The sequence below is a fragment of the Rhyacophila brunnea genome, unplaced genomic scaffold, assembly GCF_057557595.1.
Source record: "Rhyacophila brunnea isolate RB1 unplaced genomic scaffold, BYU_Rbru_1.0 scaffold_23, whole genome shotgun sequence".
NCBI lineage: Eukaryota > Metazoa > Arthropoda > Insecta > Trichoptera > Rhyacophilidae > Rhyacophila > Rhyacophila brunnea.
The window spans coordinates 19,136,660-19,154,178 of record NW_028232893.1 but is presented as its reverse complement, the minus strand read 5'-3'; the positions used below and the strand labels follow the sequence as shown (position 1 = coordinate 19,154,178).

General features: G+C 34.1%; 1 protein-coding gene across 1 annotated transcript in view; it reads right to left on the bottom strand.

Moving 5' to 3' along the window:
• Positions 1-17,519, bottom strand: part of Pi4KIIIalpha (phosphatidylinositol 4-kinase III alpha) — a 70,943-nt gene that overhangs the window by 29,573 nt on the left and 23,851 nt on the right. Inside the window, exons 4-13 of the mRNA XM_085950379.1 lie at positions 16,313-16,426; positions 15,752-15,929; positions 12,771-12,824; positions 10,968-11,068; positions 10,222-10,372; positions 9,353-9,542; positions 8,300-8,410; positions 6,114-6,293; positions 5,203-5,410; positions 3,377-3,488 (exon numbers count right to left, since the gene is read on the bottom strand). Of these exons, the coding sequence (XP_085806505.1) occupies positions 3,377-3,488; positions 5,203-5,410; positions 6,114-6,293; positions 8,300-8,410; positions 9,353-9,542; positions 10,222-10,372; positions 10,968-11,068; positions 12,771-12,824; positions 15,752-15,929; positions 16,313-16,426 (1,399 nt within the window). The remainder of the gene's footprint in view (positions 1-3,376; positions 3,489-5,202; positions 5,411-6,113; positions 6,294-8,299; positions 8,411-9,352; positions 9,543-10,221; positions 10,373-10,967; positions 11,069-12,770; positions 12,825-15,751; positions 15,930-16,312; positions 16,427-17,519) is intronic.

Here is a 17,519-nt window from a genome sequence, read left to right as displayed (position 1 = left end):
GAGACATTTTGACAAAAATATATTTTGAAAACTAATGCTGGACTTCAGAATCAGTGTAGTTTAAGTTCAATTTTGCCATAAATGAGTCATTCAAGCAGATTTCATAATAAATTCAGATATTTTTCAGAGTCAATTGAATTTTAACAAATAAGTATGACTGACAAAGTTTAATGTGCACTATTTATGTTGGATCTCCGTAGCCTACTTCCACTCTTCACCACTGTCAAACATACATAAATGTAAATTGATATAAAAAAACAACACATGAATCCCCACCCGCATAAAAAAAGATGCATGGATTCAAGCCGATGTCATATTATTGGCTGACTTTTTTACCATTTTTTTGTTTATATTATGGTTGCTGTATTGTTCAGGAATGAATAAAAAAAATTCACATGTGGAACTCATTCAATTGGCAATAAACCCAAAATTCTAAAGGGGATACAATAATCCATGTTAGTAAAACGTTATTTGTGGTGAAACAGATTGGTCAAAAGCAATAAAATTGTTTGCAATGTCATAGTGATTATTAAGTTGTGATTATATTGAGATGCACGTCGCGTACTATTACGTGACGTCACAGTAAGCTGCCGCTACGGGGGAAAAATGCGTAATGTCGTTTTTCTTGATGTTAAAAATGTTATCAGACTGATGCTCCCATCCCGTAGCACATTTTGAACCTTTGAATGAATATTGTCAGTTGGCAAAATCTGCTGAAATCACCAGAAAAACAATGAGGTCACCTCTTGTTGTACTGCACTGCATTGCATTGACACCTGCATGACTCAATGAACGTTTTTTTATCATTTTCTACATGCCTACACATTTTCGACTCATGTCAAAATTGCGTATTTTTTGTTTTTAGTGGTTGGCACTATGTATTTTCTACAACAATGTTGTCTACTATCTATGGTCTGCAGGTTGGGTTCTGTTCAAAATATTATCTACGGATATAATATCGCAAGCAACTTTAATGTAGGCACACGTAGAAACTTAAAATTAATTGAAATTAGCATGAATAATGAATAATAATTCAAAATACTAATACATTAGAGTTGACGCTCTCTATCATTGAATATACAGAGATGGTGATCGTTCAAAATATTCTGCAAATGACGAAACCATAGACTAAAATTGTCGCCGTGATAGCGTGACAGTATGTGACGTGCATCTCAATATAATCACAACTTTAATTACTTCCTTCAATAATACAGTGCGTAAAATTGTCTGCACAGTCGATTAGTTACGCATTTCAAAGATTCAACTCCAACATTTTGTATAAAGGTTGTCTGAATAATATCATTGATTACCATTTAATTTTCTTTGAAACAGTATGTTATTATGTATATTACATAATTATTGTGATTCTAAGAAAGAGTATGATAAATTGGACCGCATCATGCATTCACAAACCAATGGACAAATAAAAAAATAACAATAATGGAGGCGCTAAGAATTGAACGAACATAAGTGCCAAACTGAGTAAACCGACTCAGTTATATATACGATTGTAAATGAGGTTTTTAATATTCTGTAAATGAAGTCATATTCACAAATGATTCCTTATTACTTACTACTCAGTATTTGGAAACAAACGCCTCGTATAGTTCTATCCCTTTGTAATTCATTTCATGATAATGTTACTTGTTCTATAAATGCATAAGACTGTCCAATAAATAAATGACTTATTTAACTATTTTTTTTTATTCAACGAATAATTCACAAGATTTAAGAATGTAACATTGTTTATTGAACATACACAATTTGAATACACCTCAGAGAAATAAATAACCACTAGAAAATATCCTTCTGCAAAAAATACGATGCCCAGTGGGAATAAAACCTATGTCCATAAATAGTATATTAAATTATTAACAAGTGCAAGTACGTTATAACTAAAATTTGGAGAGATCCTGACACCGGATAATAAAATACAAAGCAACATAATATATTTCTCTGAGGTGTTTCTCACATTATGTAAGTGATTATTCATGTGAAATCTAAGGGGAAAAATGTTTACTATTTTCAGACTATCGTGAAAAAAACATTAAAACCAAAAGGATAAAAAAAATCAGCACACGGGGTATTGAAAAACATGATAAGTTAGCGACAATATATTTTTTTATCAATATTTGAAAAACTTCTAAAAAAGAATAGTATTCTACAATGTGGCAACACTTCACAGAATAAAGACAAATACCAGAAAGTACGGGGCGACATTGACTATTAAATACGGGGTGAAAGACAAACAGTATTACGGTGGTTGTGACGCATGTTCGGGGCTACACAACATTGAACTCACGTTTGCGAACGCCTGTGGAAAGTTGTTGAAAACAATTTCAAGGGAGACCATATTCAACATAGAAGAAGAGAATAAGAAAAGGTGAGTGAACATTAAAATGAATGGAAAAAATATAAAATATGTAAAAAAAAGTCCTGTTTACTATTATCATAAGTAATGTATTAAATTATATTTTTATTTGTAAAAAGAATGGTTGAGTTTTGCAAAAAATCTACTTACAAAAGAATCATTAAATAATTACAAGATAAAAAGAACTTTTTATATACGTTTTTAAATTTTCAGTTGAATCATATAAACTTGACTTGACTAGCTTAAACGATCAAAAAAATTTGTACTTGATAGAAATAATACTGAAATGTCATTTTGACATGTCATATTGATTTCCATAGTAAAGCACGTATATATTAATAATTTACTTGCTAGAACCCCAGACCCCCTAGCAACCAATAATGTTGTCGAAATAACTTTTCATAAAAAACAGAATTAACTGAAAATGAATTCAATTCTACTTAAAGATGGCTAAAAGTATTAAAAAAAATGCATTGGCATCGTGTTCTGATAAGCTCTTAAAGTTTCAAATGTCTAGCTGGTCGGGAAGTTAGTTAAAAATCGATTGCAAGATTTGTACCAGACAAAGAACCACCGGACAAATAAGAATTCGAGCTAAGAAAAACGTTGCAAAATACTAACATTTGTAATGATTGACATGATGTGAACAGATTGGGCATTATAATGATATAAGTTCCTTACAAAGTCTACAGATTGTTAAGGGCTATTGTTGAACAAGAACTTTTTGTCCACGTGTTAAAAACTGTGAACTAACAATCCCCTCCAGTGCAGCTAATCGCACTTCCGTTTTCAAATGAGGAACACCCCCAAATTTGCCATTTTGCATAACTCCACTGCGTTGATTACTCAAAAAAATAAAATGATACACATATTATTATTACAAATTAACAATAAATAATTTGCTGTAAGATGGAACAAATAGACATCAAAAAAACTATGTCATCTTTAATACATGTTAATTAGTTTTGTCTCTACTCAATGCATAGCGGAGGGCCATAATATTACCTGCTTCTGGGGCTGTGAATCCCATGACCACGCAATACAGCCAGAAGTCTTTGAAGAGTTTGTGGAGACGGGCTTTCGGGTTTTTGATCGGTGGCAGTCTTCTCACCAGAACCTTCAAACAGAAAACATACGTCATCATCTTGCTCCAATGGCGCACCCAGGGGGGGGGGCAAGGGGCCCTGGCACCCCCCAAACATGAAAATTATCAGAATGATTTTAAACATTGGAATTGAAAGCCATTAAACTATACCTTTGGCCTTAGACAAATAAAAACATGGCAAAAAATTGTTTTGTAATTATTCTCCAGCACCCTTTTAGAAAAATTTCTTAGATTTTAATTTCCAACACAAAAATTTCGAAACACTAATGTCAGGTTTTTTTAGAAACCCAATCTCGAATGGAACTGTCAAAAAATTCTCGGTGTCCACCTGAATTCCGGAGTGGTGTAGGTCATGGCTAGGGAGGGCTGACAGAGCTCTAGCCTGGGGGCCCGGGGTGTGGGGGGCCCGGCGTGTCGGGTTGACCAGATAAGTGAAATAAACACATATCATAAATTAGCTTTAATAGTAAAAAAAAGTCGCCTGTTGCTAGTGCTATTATACTTCATGACCATGAACATTTTTAATTATATAAATGTGCAATATATTTTTTGATTATTATGTGTCGATACTCGACAGCTCCATTATTAAAGTAGATGTATTAAAAATCGCCAATAATTCACTGTATAAGTACCCTTAGTTTGAACTAAAACATAATTTGAAAAATGTTAATGTAGTGTTTCACACTGCCTTTAATATTAACGGTAGGTAGGGGGCCCGCCAAATATCCTAGCCTGAGGGCCCATTTTAGGATGGGATGTAGGCACACCGAGTGCAATAGACAAAAGGGCGATAAACGAGAAATTAGGCTGTGAAGAAAAAAAGAGCCTATGGGACTAATTTACATTCTCCTCCTTGGGCCCCCCCAATATTAAATCCTGGGTGCGCCACTATCTTGCTCAATGACAATAACTGAACAAGAGATTTTATAGGACTTTGCAAGGTGAATTATAGCATTGGATGAGCACGATGCCCAGTCGAAGTGACAAAGATAAAAAATGAAGAATCAGCACATCTATTCCAACATAATAGCGCCTGTACACGTGAATGGAGTTACTTGCACCAATAGTGTACCTATATTTTAAACTATCGCGATAATAACTGTTTACACGTGAAAGTGCTGACTGTCTGTCCAATCTCATTCTTCAAGCGTACGCGAGACGCGATGTGTCATTGTATGGTGCTTTGTGACAGGTTCGTAGATAATCGGTAAATGTCAAAATATTCTGTGCTGTGTAGTTCGCATTTCATCCGGCAGGTTCGCCTCTATCATTCTACTGCTCATGTAAGTACCAATTATTGCATGAAAATTCAGAAGCTTCTGAACTTTTGCGATCCATTCATGCAATATTGCAACTTGCACGTTAATATGTGTACATGTGCATTTTCTTGTTGTGGCCACAATAATACATACTGTCAGCAATAAATCCATGCACGTGTAAACAGGGTATATATAACACATAACTGGCTAGGCCACGAGTCACGCATGAAAAATAAACTGACATTCGGATAGAGGGAGAGTATTGAGTTGGATTTAAAGATCTTGGGCATCGTAAACTGGAGGGAAGCAGATTTAGACAAAACTGGATGGAGGCAGATGCTGGAGGAGGCCAAGACCCGTATACGCACCTAAATTTATCATTTTCAACCTTTATACGGCATTCTCATTGTACATTGAAAAACAACTGCTCTACAATTAATATTCAATGAATTGATGTATGAACTCACAGCAATGACAGGAATCAAGACACCGAGGTTTCCAGCACTACTGGAAGACTTGAGGGCGTTGGGGGCTCTCTCGGAGGCCCGTTTTCCCTCCAGGCCGAGCTGCACAAACAACTCCAGAAGTCGGCTGAGCAGGTCCATCATGCGAGACTCTCCCGATACGTTTGCGGCTATGTTGGCCAGTGCATTGATCACAGCGCCCGATACAAGTCTAGAAACAGAACGATGACAATTATGTGATGATATTATAATACAGGCATGTTAAACTTCAAGTAGGCAGTGATCTACTCACACTCTACCATTGTCTCTTCTTCTTTAACTTGAACAAACATATTATATTTGGTTAAGGGCACTGAGGCGATACAAATTAAACAACAACATTAATAACCTTTCACCATCGCAAAGAACAACTGAATTTCCCATTTGTCATGAAAATTACAATTTTTATTATTCTTTTGAGCACTCATTGTACTCATTGTTAATCTATCCTACTGTGCAAAGAGTGTACTTCACAACTGCAAGAGGAATATATATCTTAGTTCAAAGCACGGAGATTCACAGCTTCACTTTCTCTTACTCCTGCAGTAGACTGTAAGTTATTCAATACGAATAAGTAATATGACGAGGTGACAGGCTTCCTCATGGTTGGTTACTGAGTAATATTATTTTACCCTTTCAAAATCTCAATGAAATCATATTATATTACAACTGATACAACTAATAAACGCTTATAATATTTTCAATCCCTATCGGCCTATACAACCATGTGCATATTCCTGGGATCCTGACAGTAATCAAATCAACAACTTCAAAGTCAGTTCCCCTCATCCTCAATTCATACTAGCCCGCCCTTTCAAATCATTTTTATTTTTCATATTAATATTATTAACTCAGAAAGAAATGGGGTATGTCACCTGTACTGTTTTCTGTCATCAATACCTCCGCTGGTACCGTACGCTGCGCTTCCCGCTTCCACCGTGATGGAGTTGAACCTCTTGAGGATGACGTCACTCATAGGACTGTCGTACTGCGCAATTATTATACAACCGAGCTGATCCACCATCAGGGTGTCCAATGAAGGAAGACGGCTTAACCTGAAAGCATGATTAACAAAGATGTTGAAAAAAATATGTCTACTATGAAGACAGCGCTTTTACTTATATAAGTGAACCTGATAAAAACATTTCAGCGGCTAATGTTTAAAATTAGCTGCACAGCTTTTCACATTGCAGATTCTTTAGTAGTCAGTTCATACGTCTGGCATTGCCGGGTGAACCAAAAGTGTTTGAGAAGAAAATAAGAATCGGAAAATATGTGTATACAGAAGTGTCAATATAAAAACAATAAAAAAACACATGTGTATATAAATATATATTCACCTTTTCAAATATTATTTATCAAAGGGTACGATACTATTCAGCAAGTTGTCCCTGTCACATATAACAATCACTACAATGTAATGAATCTCCTATATATGACAGTGAGTGTTTCTCAATATTTTTACACCTGCGGACCATTCAAAATAGAAGAAACGTTTTGCGGACCGCTAATGCAGAAATAAAATATATTTTCAACTCAGCGGTATGACACGACTATATTGCAAAACAATAAGTGAGTTGCTTAAAAGCAAAAATGCCACTGTCCATAAAAATACGAAGATGACATACATGTACAATGTAATCGTATATTCATGTCTACATGTACAACCCAACAGATTAAATGCAAAATCCCCAGAAAACAGTCAAAAATGAATTTAAAAATTGGGTTTACAAGCAAAGTCACCACTGTCCATAATAATTACGTAATGTCATGCAAATTTGATTTTCCATTAAGGTGACGCATCAGTGAAACGCCAAATAATTTCCAACTGTAGGCGCGACGAAATTTTGGACTCGCTGCCATTCACTGAGACAATCTCGAGCCAGAAGCACGTCACTTTGCTGCGTGATGGCGACGGGTCAATTAATTCTAAAATCGTGTAAAGATGACTAAAAACGTTACCCATTTACTTTAAAAAGAAAACATGTCAATGAATATATTATTATTGTTACTAATAGAACAATAAACAGAACATAAAATGAACGTATGTTGGATTTATATGAAAAATAATATTTCGTTTGACAGGTGTCATTTGCACCCGCGACCCGCAGTCCGCGCATCGCCTAGCAACGATCTTTTTAGACCGTGCCTCAACTAATGCATGGCCTTAAATGACAAGGACAGTGGCATTTTTGCTTTTATACAACTCAAGTGCAAGTGAAATGTCTGATTGCGGTTGGTGTCGTCACGTAAAACCATTAATCTATTTTATGAACAAACACTTGCAGGTGCACGGGTTTTGAAGATTTTATTGGAATTTTTAGCTTAGGTATGTGGATGCCAAAAATTCGTGTGCCACCAGAAAAATTCTGTAGACCACCAGTTGAGAAACACTGGAGTGAATACATAACGCGTTATTCAAATTAATCATAAAATTCATCACCTCCTACAGATTGCCTATGACTTTCTCGGTGTCCAAATAATCATTTTCATACGTATTTGCATGACTACATACTTTTGACCACTCTTCAGCTGTAACCATTGCTGTCCTATGAATATTTTATAGTTTCCGTTACATTTCTTCATTAAATCAAATTATAATTCGGATTTCTGCATATCACTTGTAAATGGAATGTTTTGAGTTTGTAGACAATTGAGCATATCACTTTTACATGATAATGATATGGTAAAAGGATTCAATCCACATTGTGGTGAGAATAGTAAATTTAGAATACGTTTTTCTGTGAGCCACTTTTATAACAATAATTTACAAAGTTCATTGCATGGTGATGATCACTGGTTGTCTGGTTTGATTTTAACACAATAAAATAATCCACAAATCAATAACGTTTTACCAAAACTTTTTCAATAAGATATTTTACAGGCAGTGTGCGTGCACGGGCGGTCGAATTCGTCATTTCCCCGCTCTCCGAGTTAGCCCATATCCAACGTCATGCCCCGAAAGTTTACGAATTCAGCATATCAACGAACATATTATCCGAGTCTAATATAACTAAAAAGTAACTGGTCTATAAACAAATCAATTGATTAGACAACATACTTCTGTTGGAAAAACTGCAATAGAGAATCGGCAGCTGTAGGATTGTCTTTGAGAGCCACAGCCACGTGTCCCAACATTATCACAATGTTCGTGCTGATTATCGTGGATGCACTGAAAAAAAATCGACATAATAAATTTAATAAACCATAATATAGCTTCTTTTTTTTTACATTTATCATGAAATATAAATTGCATTTATGTCACATTGCGTGTTGACTTGTCATAGCAGATACTCTGTCTCAGGCACTGAATGGCGAAGGGTGGACGGTATGCTATATAGATCCAACATAAATAGCGCACACTAAACTTCGTTAGTCATACTAGAAAAGGTTAGAAAACCAATTGCAGATGTTTTTTTAAATCCAATTAAACACTGCCTAAATCAAATCATATTAGTTATTAGATAAAAAAATATTCTTCTATCTATAAAATAACTAAAATCATGCCATTAAATCATACATAACTTTAGATATATTATCGATAGAAGAATATTTCTGATCTAATAACTATTATGGTTTGCTTTAGGCAGGGTTTATTGAATTTTAAAAACAATCTGCAATTTGCATTCTTAGTTCAATGAAAACAAATAAGTGTGACTGACAAAGTGTGGATTATTTATGTTGAATCTGCACAGCCTACCACTACTACTATGGTTTGTTCTAGGCAGGGTTTTTAATTAAATTTTAGAAACTAACCAATTCCATCTGCAATTTGTATTCTTAGTTCAATAAAAACAAATAAATATTACTGACATTTTGTAGTGTGCTCTATTTATGTCGAATCTCCACAACCTACCTCCATCCTTCGCTGCTGCTGGTACTATTGAGTGGAATGAAAACCTTTCTTTTCTGTTTCTCCACCTCATAATACTTCATATTCAAAATAATCATCTGCTTCCACAAAGGTTTCATGTGATATCGAACACACACTGAATTATGGGTGCGAGGAAAGTAAATGCGGGGGGGTGGGTTTTAGTTCAAGAAACAACTATCGTGACGTAGAATACTTGATATAAAAGTCGCACTGTACTTTGCGATATGTTAATTAATTTACCTATCGCTAGTTTCTGCCGTGAACAATCGACTGCTGACAGATGACACTAATTCTTTCACGGACAACGGATCGGTGAATAATACGGCCTCTAGAGCGATGCATAAATTCTCTATGGCAGCGTCGCGGAGTTTTTCAAACGGCGAACAGCGGTTTGACGCGTCATCAAAGTTTAAATTGTCACTGTCTTGCACTGAAACAATCAAAAATAAGTTTATTTTTTCAAAAAGACCAGTCATCATTTTATTATAAACCAGCATTTGAATTAGATGCTTGTGTATAAACAAACATCGCATTTAATTGGGTTTTCATCAGTATGTATCTATCATTTAAGTGATTTCATATACGCTGTACTTATATAAAGAAAGAATTTAATTTTCAGGATCAATTTATCGGAAGGTTTAATTTAGCTAAAAAAGTATAAATTTCTATGAATTTATAATAATACTCGCTACCACGGTGGCCGCGCGGCATAAGCGTTGGACTATAAAGCCGTGGGTCCCAGGTTCGAATCCTGGGTCTGGCAAGTACACATATTGTTTTTCAATTTGTGTGTGTCAGGGTATGGACCTAATAGGTTGAGCAAGTGGCTGACATCCATTTCTCGTAAAAAATAAAATCTGTCAATACAAACCTCCACCCTGTGGAGGCCCATATGATCCTATCAGGATCGGACATGGTCGAAAAAAAAAAAACCGCTAGTCTAGTGGATGTCTTTGGATAAGCTATATATTTGAATTGTTTATTTCCCTTTTTTATTTTGTCGTTAATTGAGTTATTAAAATGGTGAACATGAGTCAAATGTTCCGTTTCACTTCAGATGTCAAAGTAACGTTGTGATCAGTATCCTCGAGACATTTAATAATACTTACACGTGACTTTGAACTTTTCCTTATTCCCTTTCTCCAACGCCTGCTTATGCAATTTCACCAAAATGGGTGACGGTTTCACCAGAAAGTCTCTCAAGCAGTTGATTGATGTGTTTGATATGTTTGGAAACTTTACTGTCAACTTGCCCAGACCCTGAAAACAGAATATACAAGTGAATCGCTTTAATAAGAGTAATAAACACATCACCAGTTCTTCTGTCACCCACTAAGTCGCCGATTCACGGCGGCGTAAGTTAGGCCTTATTTTTAATTTAATTACAAGTTGATTAAACTTACACGCCTATGTATGACTATGCATAACGCTCTAATAAATCAAGTAATAAGGACCATCTGCAACATTAAATTAGAATAATTCAAAAAAAGAATTATATTGATGTCACATATCTTAAAATGACCATGTCCGATCATAATAAGAACATATGGGCTTCCACGAAGTGGAGGTTTGTGTTAACAGATTTGTTTTTACGAGAAATGGATGTTAGCCACTTAGCCACAAAACAATGAGTATTTGCCAGAACCAGGCTTCGAACCTGGGACCCACGACGTTATAGGTCGACGCTTAAGCCGCTCGGCCATCGTGGGTGCCCTTTTTAAAACACCCTGCCAGAAAAATTGTTGTAAATTCGTCATGGAATAACACTGTTATATTCTAAAATCCAAACTCATAAATAGCTCATTTTCACCATAACATCACCCTCAATATGTACAATCCACTAATGTGTACGTACCTCTAAGCAAACCATCAATAATGGCATATGTGCCAAAAGTAATTTGTGATTTAGGGTAGTTGTAATTTTTTCGTTCAAACGTCCGCATAAGGAATCCGCTCCTGTGTGACAAATATAAAATATAAATTAGGTTCGATAACATATTTAAATTGACAATCGCTATTTATTAAAATAGTGCGTGAAAATGTTTGATATTAATTTCTGTCTCACCCACATGTCGAGGGTATACTGACAGAAAGCATTAAGTCATTAAAACAAGTTCTGAGGTAATCGCAAAAAGGACTTTAATTTTTTTTTCAAAGCGTTCTCCCACATAGATTTTTTTATGATTTAAAAACATTTTTTCTACATTATAAAGACTAACCTTTATGGCAAATACAATATACGACATGTTACAAGTCCTGTATTTTGTATACACAGAACGCATTAGGCCAATATCATGCTTTCTATCAGAATAAAAAAATAACAATATGATTTAATAATGTTTCTATTTTCTCACCATTATATCCTATGAGCTTGTGCGTTTTACCAGGACGTAGAACGTAAAATTGTACACATTTTGGCATTTAAAACAGAAAAACAGCAAAAACTGAGTTAATGCGTTCTGTCAGTATACCCTCGAGTGTTAATATTATAAAGAAAAAATAATTGTACCTACATATTATTTATTATAAGCCTGTATTTACAATGATAAATTTTATACTTCAAAACACACACTGAATAATGACAAAAATATTTTGTTTTGGTGTTTTAAAATGATTTTGATTCGGTTGACTTACGCAAAAGGGCCTATCTACAACTTATATTCTATGCATAGTGAAGAATTAAATCATGAGATAAAACACAACTGCATTTTCATTTGATAAGATAATCTGCCTGAATTTATGAAAAATTTAACTGCACTATGCATTTATAGACCTAGCCAATATATGAAACAATGCATTATGAATAATCTACGAGTAAAACGTTAAGCATTATTAATAGAAAGATCTATGTCCTTCCAAATGTTTTGAGCAAAATGCCATTGCACCAATTGCATGATTATTTGGAAAAAAATCAATAATCTTAGTTAAGCGAAATCCACATTTGATCTATAAATGAATAACACAGCCGATTTAAGAGTCGTTTTTAGTAACTATGGATACACTGGTCCAAAGCACACGGAAAAACAGGGTAGAAAAAATAAAATTGCTAGTTGGGTCCTATTTGCATTTGTCCATTAAAATATTAAAAGCCTATACTAAAAGCAGCATCTGTTCAAAAATCTCTCAAACAATTTATAAACCAATTTTGCAGAATACTTGTTCAAGATCCCAAAACAAGCATCAAGTATATTAAACACAGCAAGGCAATAGAAAAGGGGTAAAAATAAGCCAAATCTTCATTATGGTCGAATATTGTTATACAATTTTGTTATATGATAGGACCGAGGAGTGGAATTAGCTATTAGGAGACCTTCATCCAATAGTGGATTGCCCCAGCTGATGATAATAAAAATTCATTCACATGGGACATAAATCCTTTCAAGCACTAGCTTTTTGGTGCATTATAAAAAATGCCACATAGGTATTTTTATTCCGATATTAATTCATTCAACCGGCAAATAGGACCAATTTGCATAAAATTCTATTATCATTGACCAAGCATAGCACATAGGTCCACTACAAAGCAATGTCTTCGTTCAAGCGAATTTTGTATCAAATATTAAAGACGAGGAATTGCATAGCCGTGTTTATCGCATTTCATGATGGGTATAATGAGGGGCGGATGTGGCACACGAAATTTAACATGAAAAGATTTCACCTAAATGTGACATGAGCACTTGAACCAAATCCATGACATCATAATCAACGACCACTGCAAATAAAAAATTAGCCTAAAAATATATATAAATGGTATCCTACTAAAGCATGCATGATTCAACATTAACTGCGGAGGATATAGGACAATACAATATAAAACCATAAATAAACATAATATATATTATAATAATTCTGTGGTTTTCGGTGAAATTCTAAGATTATAATAAGTGCTATGTTGGTTATTTCGGGATAGGTATACAATTTATGTATTTAGGACCTAATGCATTGCAATACTTATAACAATAAAACGTGTGCTAACCGATTTTTGGATAAATAATAAATAATACATAATGACAAATGCTCTCCTGGCAGCAAAATTGAAACATGAGTGATAGCAGCCTAATTATGTATTTAAACATAAATCAATGAAATATAGCAGTTGCAAATTTTACGTATTTTTTAGTATCGATTATCTACCTTTAGCACATATAGCTAAAACCCCGATTTCACGTTTATGAAGTGACTGACGAAACACGTAAATAAAGGGATAACGTACATATATATAATTTATTAAAAAATCATTCAAATTGGTATAGATCGTACTGTGTCACGTGTTCTTTCACCTTTTCTTTTGAACTGATAATGTTTTATTTGCTGACACATTAAAAAAGACAATAAACAAAACAAAAAACAACAGAACCACAAAAAATTTATACAATCTCGTTATGACAAAACATTGTAAGTTCACTCTTGGCTATTGCAGACATGTCTTTAAGGGCGGACGTGCTCAGCGTGGGTCAAATGGAGCTTTTTTTCTGTTCTCAAAGCATGATCCTGGACATACCTTAAACGTTGTAGATAATCTATTTATATAATTTTGAAGCCTTATTATCCGTTATATTTATTTTAAACATTTGATGACTGCATAAAGTATTTTTATTACATAAAACAATAGTTTTTTAAACCTCTCGCTCTAATGTTTTGGAATATAGTCATATTTCAATACATAAATGTGCAGTGGTGTTAAGATTTTTTACATTTATTAATTTTTAAACGCATTCATAAAACCATCAGTACAATTTATATCGACATTATTATAGTGAAATATTTACGATAAAAAATTATATTGATAATCTCTGTGATCCCAAATTTGACAAGAATTGGGAATTTTATGATTCAAAAAATGTGGTAGATTAACACATTTGAAGATAATTCTAAAGATACTAATTATAAGCTATGTCTTTGACCATTCAAGCGTGATAAACATCCTACGAATAATGATAGCTTTATAATAATTATTGACCTAAGAATAAGGTAGTGTTTTTTTGAAATACGCCATTTCTTTTGGCATTCCCCAGTGGTTAAGCTACAACATACGGCCGTAGCCATAAATTGACAAACTATAATTGAAGTAGGGAGTAACTAATTTAACCGTTTAAAAAAAAAAAAAAATTCGGTTAGGTACATGTTCAAACACGCGCGTTAACATCATTTTACTCCCTACTTCAATTATAGTTTGTCAATTTATGGCTATGGCCGTATGTTGTAGCTTAACCACTGGGGAATGCCAAAAGAAATGGCGTATTTCAAAAAAACACTACCTTATTCTTAGGTCAATAATTATTATAAAGCAATTATTATTCGTAGGATGTTTATCACACTTGAATGGTCAAAGACATAGCTTATAATAAGAATCTTTAGAATTATCTTCAAATGTGTTAATCTTGCCCATTTTTTGAATAATAAAATGCCTAATTCTTGTCAAATTTGGGATCACAGAGATTATCAATATAATTTTTTATCATAAATATTTCACTATAATAATGTCGATTAAATTATGTAGACAAACTGCCATTACTGTACCATTGATGCATTAGACTAGTGGTGCACAACTTATTTGACAGATGGGCCAATTTATCCATTTTCTAATTGTTGGCCGCGGTGTGTAAAGGTGTTGAAACATAATGATATATCATATTAGACTAGACATACATCTTATTATTTCAATTTTAATAATTACCATCTGCATTACGTGTAAAAAATAATCTTATTAAATAAAAAAAAAATTCTGTCTGTGACGATTTATATTTCATTCCTTTGCTACTGCATAATTAGTTCACATATCAATCATAGATTTCATTTTATATTCAATGAAACACTTTTGATTAAGTACTTGACATTTAGGACTGCATGCAGCCCATGGGCCGTGGATTCTAAATCACTGTATTAGTCAATCTATACTCAAACAACATCTTCTTGGCTATGTGTTAAAACTGTGAACTAATACGCTCCTCCCATTTTTAACCGCAATTCCATTATAAACTAACAAGCTCCTCCCATTTAGTCGACAACAGCGCCTTCCGGCTTTTGCCTAAATCTTCTTGTTGGAGAGTAGCTGTCCACATATATACATATCGGCTGTAAAAAGGAAAAGGGCGTAACCCTTTTTTTCAAAATAGGTTTTATTGGATAATAACGTTGCACACGACTAAATACACATTGTGTCCAAAGGATGTAAGCTGCAAATGCCGATTTATTATCTAAATTTAGGCAGCAATTTAAAAAAAAAAAAAAAAGAAGGAGGTGACTTGGAAAAAATTACTTAACCATCACGTTTGTTCCAAATTAACTCAATAATTAATATCAGATTAGGTATATAAAAACCAATTATTAATTATCATACACTTCAAGGTTATGTCTATTTTGTATTTTAATTTTGACCGAAAACCATAAGAAAAATGTTTTTATGTCTCCTGTAAAATTTGATTTGTATGGATTACGGCTTAATTTACGGATTAATTTACTTTTCACAGTTGATATGTTTCATATCTATACCTACTTAAAAAGAATCATGTTTATAATTCAAATATATACTCAGGAAGTAACTAATACGATCTCGACATATCTACGACTTCGACAAGTCACCAACATAAAATACTGTTATTATGCTACGTAAAAAAGTATGCAATGCGTTAAACAAACCAGTCTCATCGCCGATGGCCCATACAAGCAGATCGACGCATGCCGCATTCGCCATAACATTAACTTTGAACTTGTTGACGGTGGCAAAGTTGTTCTCCTTGTCTTCCTTTTCCGATGCATCATGGTGGCGACTCTGAAGCTCCGTCTGCCCGCTCAGGAACAGGCATTTTATGAACTCCTAAAAATATAGGCAATGTTATGAAGTTACCGAAAACAATAACTGTGTTCCAAGTCCTGCAAACGCCCTTTCGACTGAGAAGAGTGGAGGGAGCTAGGGAAGACTGTCATCCAGCAGTGGATCGACCCCGGCTGATGATGAAGATGATGTCAATGAACGATATTTCCAGACTTCAAATATGCCAACAATTGTAATTCGTTACTCAGTAATAATATTCTCATGATATTTTAATTTGTTAATTTAGTACATAAACTGTAATTAACTGTTATTCTGTGTCAGATGTGCAGTTGGAAAATTACTGAAATAGAATTGTAGCAGAAAATTTAAATCGATTAGAATTAATTAAGACACCAAGGGGCTCAAGATGACTAAGTAATTCGTACCTGGACGTCTCTGGTGAAAGGAATGGGAAGATCTTTCTGGCTTTGTAGCAGTTCTCGCATCAGCGTCACCATCACCAAGTTTAAAGTCTCAGAGAATGACCTGTACGGGAATATCTGGAATGACAAAAAATTTATTGAAAATCAATCATCGATTTCGCATTTTTAGCTCACAAAAAGATTGTATGTTTTGGTTGATAATCATGACTGCTGCAAGACCGAGGGTTAAGGACCAGAATGATATTTGTGGAGTTGCTGCCAAAAGTTGGAAAGTCTCGAAATCTTGTCAATAATGCTAATTTCTTTATGCTTTATGTGCATGTTCTCAGTAGCACATTTCACAAATTATTACGCTATCAAAGCAGACATTTGAATATAAATTTAACTATAAATACTTGTGGAAAAACACTTCTTTGTCAATTTTATGTGGGCAGCCAAAAGCAATACAATGGCCATTGTTTTAAAATATGAATACTGACATAAAACACTGAGAAATATGTGAGTAGGATACGAAACAAAACAGACTTCAAACCAGAAAAATTTAAAAACAATAGATATGTGTACTTGCCAGACTCAGGATTCGAACCTGGGACCCACGACATTATAGAGGCCGATGCTTAATAAGCCTCACGGCCATCATGGGCGATTCTGTAGTAATTAATTAACAGGGTTAAACAGGGTTTATCTTGGCAATATCTGCAAATTTTAATAATTGATGGAATTAACTGGTTGAGTGAAACTAAAATTGTGTTGAATCGCTTGCCGTAGTTTGCTACAAATAAAATTTGGGGTACTGTTCGGTTATCAGGAATATAGCGGAAAACACATTTTGAAAATACCCGATATACTGGATTATTTGTTAAAGATCTACCATCGTAAGTTGGCAGCCGGTCGAATTTGAAACTAAAATTGTCTATCGAGGATAAATTTGTTACAAATGCCATTTAATTTTATAAACATGTTTCTTGAATTATGGATTGCATAATATTTGTACAGAAATCTACTACCAATAAAAAATTATAAATTACCATTTTTTTGTTAGTTATGGTAATATTCTCAATGTCATACTAGCGCCCTCGCTGAAATGCCAATTTATGATGGTAGATCTATAGTTTGGGTTTGTTTAGGTTAGGTTGGGTTAGGTTAGGTTTGGTTAGGTTAACCTAACAAACAATCCAGTTTATCGGCTATTTTCAAAATGTGTTTTCCG